The following is a 12429-nucleotide window of genomic DNA, read 5'->3' as shown; positions in this document are numbered from 1 at the left end:
GAAACACTCGATGCTTTAAAAACATTATTATATATTAATATAACGTGGATCGATTACGATTTATTTTGTACTTTTCTTGAGAACAGTCATCTTACCAGTATAACGAGTATCACTGGTCCAACGAAGCTGAATATGAAGTAGTTGTCCGCTCGTAGCCAGCAATATCGATCGGTACCGTAACTCAGAGGATCGATTATACAAGAAATGGCTACGACCAGCAACGGAGCACCGTAGGCGACTAGATAATACCAGCGTAGCCTTGATTTTTCTGCTTCGAACACCTCGATCAGCATGACGTATAATTGAAAGCCTGTAAAAGAAAATCGAAAGGAAATCAAACTGGTACTCCCGTTTCGCTGAACCGTTATTTGTTGTTAGTTAACGCATGATTCGACAAACGGTAGTGTTGCGGATATTCTATTCGAGAGATACCTTCGAGGAACATCCAGGCGAATGCACAAAGAAAAAAGAAGTGCAACAATCCAGCGACGATACCGCAGATAATTCTCTGATTCGTTTGTCCGATTCCGCAAACGAATAAAATTTCCGCGATCAGCAAGCACACGCACAGATTCTTGTGGATGGTTGTTCTATCCGACTGTAACAAAATGACAAGAAACGCTTGGTAGATGTTCGATCGATGCAGCCAAAGCTTTCGTGCTTCGCGATCAATGTAAGATTCGGCAGGGAATAATTACCTTTAGTCCGCGAAATAATTGGAAGGTTAAAATTGCCAGAACCAGGCAAACCACGGAAATGATACAGCCGATATAGGTGATGATCTGCAACGCGACTTGGTGAGCAATATCCAATCTGACGGCGTGCACGTCCATTAGAACGGCGAAATTTGTAAGATGGTTGCACTCGCATACTGTGTGAGTTTCGTTGGTTTTTCGTATTTCACAACCCTCCTCTGACCAAGCACTGAAATGGGAATTAAAAGTGTATAAGAATAACAATTATCCCTGTGTCAATTTCAAAGAACAAAATTGTATCACGTATCTAAATATTTTCCAAATAAACAACACTACGAATTAGCGAAAGAGATGTAATTAGAAGATGAACACTCACCTTAAGATGTAATCCCAGAACACACAAGTCGGATTGGTGACGTTCTCAATGGACAGATGCTTGAAATAGACTCTGACAGGCTCGCTGAGCTGTATGTGCCTTCCTTTGCCCAAAGACGCGGAGATCACTTTACTATTTAGAAGCCTGGTCGTGTTCCTTTTCGGCAATGGCTGAGGGTCGTCGTTCATGACTAACGATGATACCTCAGCTTGCGGCTGTAAGATCTCCTCGAGCCTGTCAAAGGCCATGAAGACCAAACGGACAATGCCACCCTCGCTGTTCTCCAGCAAAGCTCCTCTGGTTAACTCGACACGATCGTTCGAAGCTGCCCATCTCTGTTGAGCTGCCTCCGTCGGGAACACTTCTAGATCATCGCCGATATTCCGGGCATCCAGAACGCGTACTTCCATTACTATTTAAAGAGATATGTGAATCGTAAAGATCGAAGGATATCATGATACTTTTATATGGTGTAAACTAGTTTGAGTTGGATAAGATGTTTTATGCAATTGGAAAGAATCGAAGATATATTTGAAATCCAATACACAACGTGTTGAATTCTTTTATTTCAATTGGCGTTTTATAACCGGGAACTCGGGTTATTCTCGGTACCAATAATTTTGTTATAACCTTGGCCTTTACTCTCGAACTTTCGAACGTAATACATATTCCGTAGAAACATGCCCACGTGGCGCATCGAGATAAAATTTATATCCTTGGGAAGGTATTTCGTCCTGAACAGGACGGCGCGGCGTTAACCGAACTCCGCAACGTTCGTCAATCTCGCGACCATAAAGTTCCGCTACTCGATTCATCTTCTCGAACGAACAATAAAACTAAACGCGCATATCTTTCTGTCCGTTATTTTTTCCTTGTTGTCATGGTGTTTCGCTCATCGTATATTCCATTCGATCAGTCATAAAAGTGACGTCTTCGGCTGACAAGAAAAATTCGAGAGGACTAGGCCCGTCGATAGTGGTAGCTAGTTTTCTGTTAGTACGAAAGAAAGAACACGGTCAGACGGGCGAATATTATGTTACATGGCATCCGGCCGGCTGTCGCTCATCAAACTTGTCTTCTTTTTACCCTTTACTGTTATGCTATTTATCACGTGCGGATCTAATGTTGGTGCTACTTCGTTCGACCGCGACGCAGAAAGTTGCTTCCAGCAGCCTCAATCACGACCGCGCGCTACGTTACTTTCAGGAAGTAAATCAAATTGCTCGTAATTTTCTCGGTGGTTTTGTTGTGTTAATGCCGGTTAGGGAGAGAGGTAAAGCTCGGGTTACAACATTATCCAGCTAGGTACCAGAGAATTACGATGGGTTTGAATCTTTGTTTTATCTACGCCGGATATTACCACCGTCGCATTCCACAGATAAGGGATCTAGATTTATGCGACCCGATGCTAAAGTCGGACCTACGATACTTGCATGTCCATTGTGCTAGACGACTCAACGTTAATTCGTTATACCGTCTGCCACTCCTTTTTACTCATCACGGCCCGTCGTCCTTTCTCTCAGGTCTTATCACACCATCTAAATTAGTTCGTGGCTAATTTTTCCTATAGACGTACCCTTGTCTATGATATAACTCCAACTAATTCAAGATTACGCGTCGCTAATTTAAATTTCCAATTACACTGCTTTCAAACGAATTACGGAAAGTTCAATTTGCCGCTCTAATTCAACAAGTAAAGATATATGTAACAATACTCACGTATGTTCCTCCCCTCATGAGTGATCGTTTTCTCGTGCATCAGCGTGTCGGCCAACAAAAACGCATTCTCCTCGAGTCCGATCAATAAAGAGGTCGCGACTCTCATCTGCTCCTGATGGCTGAGATCCTTCCAAGACGCCATTTGCGCCTTGTCAAGCAGATTGCTGCCCGTCCTCACAACACCTTGCAGCAGCTCGGTCACGCTGACCTCCCTCTGATTCGCGTCTTGGTACGTCCTTATATCTTGTGCCATCTTCTCCGCCATATTCTTGATGATCTTAGTCGTGATCATCATGTCACCACCATAGAGACCTCTGCTGTTGTTCGTCACTTGCGATAATTCTCGACTGATTCCGAGGATCACATCGCCTTCTGTTACCCTGTTCTCTAGCGTGGTGAGCCAAACGGAGCGACACTCGCTCAGATCCGGACTGTCTCGATGCCAGAAGGCCGTGTCTGCTCTGGCCAGGCATCTCCAACGCGCCAAACCGTTAGCACCGCCTGGACAACTCTGAACAGCTACGTCGCCAGCTCTGGTCGTGTTCCACGACAGGTTCCTGGCTATCACCGGGGGACACACTTGTCTACCGTAGTCGTACCATTGGCCATTCGAGCTGGACTCTGGGTACAGCGTGCTCGGCACTGGAATATTTGAGTTAGTTACGAGCGTTAGTTGGCCTGTTACTTGGCTTTAGTTAATGGCGTGGCTTTAATGTGATTCTAGTGTCAGGTCCCCGGCGGACCGGAGCTTAGCTCGCGCGCAACATCGTATCGGGTCTGTGAAATGGAATTTTGGATACCCAAGGGTGTCTTAATCTTTTGCAGTGATTGTTACGAGTTGCCGAGTTACATCGAAATCGAACGTTGGTTAGCTGATACGATTTATACACTGACAGTCGTATTTCCTTGTTAGTTTAATACGCAGTTGTACATTTGCCGCAAAAGAAAAGGAAAAAAACAAAACAGGCGATAGAATTTTGGTAATTAGAGATCGTTTCAGTTTCGGATATCTTTATAAAGTTACTTGGACGGTCTATCCATTCTTGGAACTCCCAAGTTTCTGACAGCTGCCTTTTGTGCGTTAACCCTTTCGGCACGATCGTTGGCTGTAATTGACAGCTGACAAGCCCTCGAGCCAACGTGTCGACTATAATCGGTCGATGATGCTTCAAATCATCCACTCGATAAGTCTTGTTTCAGAGTGTAATTAGAGTGCAATATTTAATTACATTAATAATTCATCGATTTCACCCTTTCTAGGTTTCAGTGCGTAGTGATCGAACGATCGAACGAGAAAGCTCTTTAAGTAGCTTTCTGTTCGAAGTTGATGTTCTCGAGTACCGTCTCTCGATCTCGATGATAAAATAAACGATACATTCCGTGCTTTCTTTATCAAAACGCCATCAACGCTCTCCTCTCGTTTATGAAGACCGCTCAAACACTCGAGAACTTACCAGTGGTCCTTCGACTCGTTCTCCAAGGAGCAAAGGTCGACGTGGTTGTGGCCTGAGTGGTTTCAGGAACAATCGGAGGCACCGCTGGTACATTCGCAGACGGAACGTTTGCAGGAGATATTAAGTCTTGGTCCACTTCGAGGACCTCCGTATCGACCGGTGACCTCGTCGACGTGGGACTACAAAATGAAAAGGGTTTGTCACTTTCAACGACGCTCGTGCAGTCCAACTTATCGGCTCTCGTCCAACTAACGACGTAACGAAAATATTTCCCCGTCGAGGAAACGTAATAAAATTCTGCTTTTAATGGAACGTTTCGATAACTTTATTTTTCTAGCTGACACCGAAAGAATATCCCTCGAATCGTAACAAAGTTACGTGGTCATTGAACGTTAAAGAAAATCTTTATTATTTCACGATCCATTTCGAAATATATCGTTAGCTCAGCTATTAAAAATTACTATTAAACGAAATCTATAACGACAAATTATGGTTCGATAACAAATCGTTGAATCCAAGCTCGATAATTCAAACTAAACGAATTTTAAACTAAACAAAAGTATACTGACCTTGGCGTGGTGGTTATTGGGAGCGTCGGGGTGGACGGTGCTGGCGGCTGCGGCGGTTGTTGAGCCTGGGGTGTCGTAATCCTCGAGGGAGGCCTGACAGTCGGCTTAGCCGTGCTCCAAACGCTTGGCTGAGAAGCCATGATCCACGGAGGACTCGGACGGGACGTTGTGGTGGTTGTTGCCGCTGCAAGTGTTTCGTCGGTCTCGTTTTAATTCGTGGAAAATGGGAGAAGCACACGGGTGGCAAAACGAAACACGGGCTGATGACGAACACGCGGAAAGAAGAGACGCCAACTTTCAGGGAGGGTTACTCTCGAGGATGCTAAGAGCTCGTCTACGAGCTTATCGGATTCGAACGCCGAGTATAATTAAGAAGGAAAGTGATTCGAGGAGCTCGAAGGCAGAGCCGGGTAAACGAGCTTTTCGACTGAGCTCAAACGACGGGGATATTTTAAACCTCGTTGCAGGCTAGGGGGTAGGGATCAATCTCTCGCCGATTCTCATCGGAACGTTTCCTCTCTCTTACGGCCAGAAACTAACGATCGCACTTTGTTTCTCGTGGAATTGCCACGTCACGGTGAAAACCTCTTTAATCTCTTCGATTCAAGCTCGCCTTTTTATTTTCGAGTGTTCGGGGTCCGACGAGAAATTAATCGTCGCGATAACTATCGCGATGGATGATTACAATGAAGTTTTAACATTTTCTTGAAACTTATTACCGAAGCTATTTGGAACAAGCGACTTTCGATGGAAACTAACTCACCGTGTTATCTATCTCTCTGTTTCGTAATCGATATGACAAAACATCGATTCGATAACGATGCTTAGAAAGGACAAACGATCGATGCTCTCAAGAACCGACAATAGTATCCTCTATGACCGTTCAAGCTCATTCCAGGATTCCCGTATCTCGAATATATATACGTACACGTTCCATTACAAAGAGACATCCTTTGGTCTGGATGGTTCAATGCATCGGTCGAACAATCGTGATGTTGTATCGATCGCGACAGAAATATTCCCGAAAACGAAAGGTCTTGGCCATTCGGCGAAGCGAGTCGAAGCGAGCGGCAGGATTAGCCTACCTTCGAGGCTGATATCGCGACTATATCTGGCCTAAGAGGAGAAAACGATCTTTAACCCAAGATGGCGACGGCAGTTAATCCCTGAACGGGATGGTCCGCGTATTTCGCGGTACTATCTCTATAGGGGTCATCTTTATTGGCCGAAGGGGTTGGCGATAAGGTAAAATACCGGACGTCGCCGATGTCCGTTACGATAGTCGGCTATGCAAGAGAAGGACACCCGTATGCATACAGAGGGACGAACGAGAGAGAAACAGAGAGGCTTTCTCGTGGTATCGGGGCTACCAACAGATCCCTTACTCCCTCTTGAATATACACGTCGGTTAGACCGATCTATCGAGCCTCCTGGATATCGATCAGACGAAGAGGATATGTTTGGAAGCTGTAAAAGGCGAACAGAGAGAGCCATAGAGAGAGCAGAGGGTTGACACTTTATGGTCCAATAAGTGATTGCGTTGCTTGGTGGTTTTGGTAGGTCGTAACCGGTGGGTGTTAACGCTGAAAGGTCAGGAAAGTCAACTTCATTCGTTCGCTGCTAGTTAGAGTCTGTTTGAACGTCGTAAAGTCTTCAAATATTAGCAACGATACACTCAGATTATCATTTTATAGAGCGCATGCGTATAGAGAGTCAATAGAGATGATTTCCTTTTGAAAATTTTAAAAAATCTCGATATTTGGTTCTGTATATATATTTTCACGCGTTTATGGATCGAAAATGTTAGACTACTCCTATTGGTTATGATTACAATAACGTACGCTACTTATGTCAATGTACATAATATGTAAATAGCTAGCAGTAAAATTGATACGAGTATTAATAATTGATCAGAGGCAAATTAATAGAAAGTACTGATGCGGATTTACTGTAACACGTCGAAACGTCGTTTCGTCACAGTCGAATCGCAGTATCATCGAGCGTAACGATCGACGCTTGCAGTAATCTTCCCTGCTTCTCTTGATCTCTCTGCTGTTTGCTCTTATTGGGTCGTAGAAGAGTTTCATTACGATACGAAACACGTCAGAAAAGTTGGACGTGCAGCCGTGTGTTCCTCTGCGTTACCGATCCCTACGATCGATTTCTCGATCGCAAAGATCACGTCTTCGCGAACCCTTCCACCTCTCTTCTTCTCTCTCTTTCCTCTCTTTGCGATCTTTTCTTTTCTTCGCTTTATACTTCGTCTGTCTGGAGAGTGCATAGCCGATGCAAGCCGCTGGAAGATCTTTATCGGGACACGGGCTCGCAGTTACGTGGGCAACGTGAATCATAAGCGCCGGCTTCGGGAAATTCTAATCGATTCTCGCGGTCAGTTGAACAGCTTTTTACCCGTACGCTATGTATATAAACGGCCTGATAAAAAAAGCGAATATCGAGCTCTAGAACATGAGAATCTCGAGATGCGTACCATCGTTCTCGAGAATCGCGTAGATAAAAAATCGGCTCCTGAATTTTTTGCCTAATAATCATCGATATCGATATCGGGGAAAAAACTTGACGATTATACTTGTTATCGAAAGATCAGCTGGCTTCAGAAAACGAATTTAAAAATCAGAAACTCCTTCGGTATACGCATTATAAATAGTTTTCTAAATTATTTCGTAATACATGTTGAACGTGTAATTGGTTGATTATAATTAAAAAAAAAAGCACTATGAATTAATAACGATAACGTATTATATTAATCCTTAAATAAAAATCGAAATAGGATCTCTTTAACGACCGAGTACAAGAAGAGTACAATTCGATTAATGTAATTTAAGTAATATTCTAATAATCGCAAAGGTTTCTTCTATATGATCTTGGAAAGCAATATGCTGAAAATGATCGCGAAGTCGGCGCCTATGCGATCGTTTGCCGGTATCTACGGAAGACCGTTCGTAGAATAAACGATACAGGGTACAGAGATATTACGAAGGGAAGGGCGCGTACAAAAATGGTGGAGTCTTACTTACCGGACAGGCAACGATAATGCGCCTCGAGGTACTTGTGCGTGTTGGGACAGGGATCGCCGAATTGCAGCGTCGATGCAACAATGCTGCAGTTCTGCTGGTCGTTGCACCTGAGTTGCGATTGGTCGGTTAACATGACAAACGTACACCCTTACCAAAGTGTACTGAACCATGGATCCTGTCCCTTCTCTCTTACCGTTATGGATGCTCGAAGAGGGATATTCACTTTTTCGAGGGAGAGACTTTTTCGACAAAGTTTGTGTCTTTCGTTGCTTTTTCGCATTTCGAAGATTCACGCTTTTCTCCAAGGTATTTCACGCGAGTTTTGACATTTTTTGATTTTAATATTTGTCCTTTTAATTACGTTTATCTTGGAAAAATCGTGATCCTGAGCGCTTGTGTGTAACTCGACGAAGGAAGGTTCGTCGGTCGAAAAGAAAAGTGTGCACCAACCTAGGCAATAGTACTGGGCCTCGATGTACTTCCCGGTTCCGGGACACGGGTCCTCCTCGAAAATCTCGCTGCGTACGTCCACCGAACAGGAATTACGATAATTGCACCTGTAATCGTCACGTGAGCAGAAAAGTCACCCCAGGGGACAATGATAAGTCACGAACATTCGATGAAATGGATTTGATTAACGAGAATCAATGGCGTCGATGAAGTGTGAACCGTGGCGATCTTGGAAGTATCCTCTAACTTGGAGTTTCAATGATTCTTTGACTCACAGCCCCAACTATGAAACTTTGCAAGGTATTTACAATCGAAAATAGAGAACATTTTTAAGCGTTTCGATGTTCCATTCGAACGTGATATTAGATTTTGTAATATGTTATTTTCAAACGGGTCGCGACTGCGTTCCGGAAGGAATGTTAGTAACAACAGATGTTCGATATTCACGAGGTACACGTGTTAGCAAATAACAACAGAACAATGAGTTAGTAGAAATAGAGATTTGCAGTAGTTGTAAAAGCGCAGTATACGTTCGTGGTAGGACAGATGAACTCGTATTCGCAACATCGTGCGCCGATCGTTTCGTGTTAATAGTACAACGGTGTGTATGTACAGTGATACGAGTATCATGCAGAAAACCTGAATTCTAAACTCAAGCGCGTTTAAAAATCTCCTTAAATAAAATATTCTTCTCTCTTTTAATCCATAGTTTTCATTCGCGATTTCCATATTTTTACTTAAAATCGTATACGATTACCGATTAAACCGAAAACACCAAACGAAAAATTTGGCTCTTCTTTTAAACGTTGCACTTCATTCTTGAGTACACTCGTCGAACGAACGCGAAAGTATCGGTGCTACGAAATAGTAAACTTTCGAGAGGAATCCTACATTACAATTGCCCCTTCTTCCGAGCAATACTTTGCAAGAGCCTCCTTCGTTAAAGAGTACCTTATTGCCGTATTCGCGAGGAACTTTTAAAGCTTTGCCCTCTTACAAAGCACAATGGAACGAAAAATCGTGTTCGACGATGACGCGTGGGAAGCCGCGTGTCTCCGACGGCATCGGAGTTTTCTACTTATTTCCAAATCTTCAGTCACTTCAAAGATGTTTTCGGCCGATTCTAATCCCGACGACGCGACGTTTCGTCATTGTTCGCATGGATCGCTGGTCGTTTGATTTAAAGCGAACTATAATCGTCTTACCAACGAAAGCAGCTTTCGCCTCTTAAAACAAAATCGTTCCATTAAAAATAAATCGATGAATTAAACGCGACCTTTCTTCTTTCTTATACCTTTCGCCACTTCGGACGAAGTAAGAAAGTAGCCGGTGCCGCTTTCCGATGTTATTAGAAAAATCCCGTTGACGCGAAGAAACGGAAAGAGAGAAAATGCTCGTAACGAACCGATCGATGACGTGGAAGTGCGCGCGACTTAATGATCAGCATCGATGCGCCTATTAATTAACGTTTCATACAGTTTTACACGCCCGTCTTGTTCCTTCTTTTATATCATATTATGTGAAATATTCGTGACAAAATTGTTCAAAGATATCCTCGAATTCCTCGATCGCTGCGTCGATAGAATATTTATTCCGAGGTAATTTTAATTCTTTTGAAAGATAAATATGCCATATTTCATAACGTATCGACTCCATCTCGAGCACTGGATATTAGGTACCACTGTACGCTGTATAAATAACTATTTCCCATCTTCCTAGCGAGATTCCACGATATACTATATTTTAGAATGAACGCGAACGTAGCCAATTTCCCACATTCACCACGATCAAACAAAACACCTCTCGTTGCTTCGTCGATCCCGGTAAACTCGTCGCTTCGATCCGGCCACGCCGCTTACTTTCTGCATAATACACGCACGCGGGACTCCCGCCTTAGAATCGGTAAAGTGTGCACGGTTTAATCTCGATCGGGGGCGAGCCATTAAAGCGAGTGCACGGCCCATTGTTGGCCAGGCGGAGCGGTGTGCAGGTGAAAAGCCCACACACGACCTGTTATCGGTCCTCGTGGCAGCTACTATTTCAGAGGATTAACCGGCCTCTGCTTTTCGCCCGAAATTTCATCCGAAAACCCCTGTTCTCCATCGTCTCGAAACAATTTTTTCTCTCCCTTCATCGAGGTTGAAACACGGATTTTCCGGGGGCGTGAACACGACGAACGAACAACAGGAAGGAAGGAAGGTAAAAGAGAAACGTTCCTTCGGGCGGGAAGGATTAATTCGCGCCGCTGACACGACGACAATCGATCGCCAACCGAAAGGGCGGGATTCCTGTTGACTTTGCCACGGGTTCCGGCCACGTCAATTTGTCGTGATTCGAGTGGCGTGTATCGACAGGCTACCGGGAACTTCTGGTTACTTCGTGTAATTGGCCCCGCTAGTAGATTACTATGTTATGGGAGAAGAAAACGGGACCGAAACGTTCCTGTTATCGACAAATCCGGTTTGATTCTTGATTCTCACTTCTCGCACGTGCCTCTTCCACTTAACTTGTGCTCCGTAAAAGGTCACGCTTCTTTGAATTCATTAAACGTAGCTGATGGAAAGCAAGAGCGAAGAAAAATAATTATACGAAGATCTAAAATTATATTTTAAACGCAGTAAATAAACGCGTATTTTCTCTCGACGATGTTGGTTCGTGTCGCGATGACGTCGCTCCCCTTTTCGTCGGGGATCGTCCTCCTTGCACGCGCGCCGCCAAATAGAACCACTGGCGAGGGTAAACGTAATTTCAGACGAATAAACTACGAGTGAACACGAAAAATCGCCATTTCGCGGATGTTGCGCCGCTCGTTATTAAGGCCTTCGGTTTCCTTCGACCCCTCTTACAGCCCCTTCTCGCTTTCATCGTTCGTTTCCATCTGAGTCGACATGCCGGTCGCGTTTGCCCGTCGTATCGCGCGATTCCTTTCTGCCTGGTGGTCGTGCTTTAATCATCGATTTCACGACGATTCAGACGAGCCTTCCGACACGCCTGGGCTGACCCCGGATTTAATACGTTTCGACCCGTTCACGGTTCGCCCCGTTATTTATCTGGGCCAACCACTGTTATTTTTTCGCCGAGCCGACGCGACGTTTCGGCGCACGAGAAAGGAGTTTCAACCGCGAAAAGTCCGCCGCCTCGGCGCGACGTTCCCAACCGACCAACCATTTTTCTTCTCTTTTATTTTGCGACCGCTTCCTGTCCAATTGCTTCCCCCTCCCCACATTACGAAGATACGCGTATAATCTATGCATGGAACTTTTGATCGACTCCGCATCGGTTTAATGACCGTTTTACGCGTTACAAAGAGAGCTCTCACCTCGTTTCTGGTACTGCATTAAAATTTCAATTTCGATGAACACTTTTTTTTTCTTCGGTTTCACAACGCGTTTGCATGTCGATATTATAAATGATATTCCGATAGATCAGCGAAGAGGAGTATAATAGATAGTTGCCCATAGGTATTTACAGGAAAGTATGACCCAAAAAAGTAATCTATGTGCGCTTATTGGATTGTGGTAAATAGTATTCGAATGGTATTTTACAACAGAGTAGAAGAAAATGAAACGAATCTGAAAGTGGATTGAACGATCCACTTAAAGTAATTTAGTACGATCGAGCGTCAGACATTTTGAAATGTGTAATTTAGCCAACGAGAAAAACGCTAGGAATCCTTAATGAAACTTGTCTATCGTTACGTCGAGTGGTTTTACCGTGCATGCTTAGACACGAATCATATAGCCCCGTCGTTCATCTTCGCGATTTAACACCTTCAAACACAGACGTATTTACATTCCGCGATATGCAAAATTTATCGTTATCGTTATACATATCCGCGTGCCTCAGGTTAGTTCGAATAATTTACGGCTATTTCGAGCGACCACCGAAACGTCGCCTGTAAATGTAACAACGCGTAAATTATACAACAGATGTCAAAAACAAAGGAAAATCCGATTCTAATAAAATTCATGTTTTAATATATTAAAGAAAGGAAACGATTAAAAAATTGCCTTCCCCTCCTGCTGGGAGAGACGGCCATTAAAAAACGCCGATTCGATCTAACTGCTAAATAAAACTCGGACCTAAAGTCTTCCGCAAAAGTTTATTCAAATGATAGCTCGAACCCGGCGT

At 43.9% G+C, this 12429-nt stretch overlaps 1 protein-coding gene across 5 annotated transcripts in view; it reads right to left on the bottom strand.

Moving 5' to 3' along the window:
• The window catches only part of LOC126919093 (latrophilin Cirl-like), a 364340-nt gene that overhangs the window by 18033 nt on the left and 333878 nt on the right, over positions 1 to 12429 (bottom strand). For 4 of the 5 annotated variants that reach the window (XM_050727769.1, XM_050727768.1, XM_050727773.1 and 1 more), the window contains 8 exons: positions 7849 to 7955; positions 4814 to 4997; positions 4245 to 4423; positions 2791 to 3432; positions 1072 to 1483; positions 699 to 924; positions 433 to 598; positions 96 to 310 (listed from right to left, as the gene is read on the bottom strand). In XM_050727769.1, coding sequence (XP_050583726.1) covers positions 96 to 310; positions 433 to 598; positions 699 to 924; positions 1072 to 1483; positions 2791 to 3432; positions 4245 to 4423; positions 4814 to 4997; positions 7849 to 7955 — 2131 coding nt within the window. Of the gene's footprint in view, positions 1 to 95; positions 311 to 432; positions 599 to 698; positions 925 to 1071; positions 1484 to 2790; positions 3433 to 4244; positions 4424 to 4813; positions 4998 to 7848; positions 7956 to 8298; positions 8406 to 12429 lie in introns of all 5 variants that reach the window. The other variant, XM_050727771.1, reaches the window with a different exon arrangement.

The sequence above is a fragment of the Bombus affinis genome, chromosome 8 (genome assembly GCF_024516045.1).
Source record: "Bombus affinis isolate iyBomAffi1 chromosome 8, iyBomAffi1.2, whole genome shotgun sequence".
In the NCBI taxonomy this organism is placed as follows: Eukaryota; Metazoa; Arthropoda; class Insecta; order Hymenoptera; family Apidae; genus Bombus; species Bombus affinis.
The sequence above is the reverse complement of the archived record's forward strand: the minus strand, read 5'-3'. Positions and strand labels throughout refer to the sequence as shown.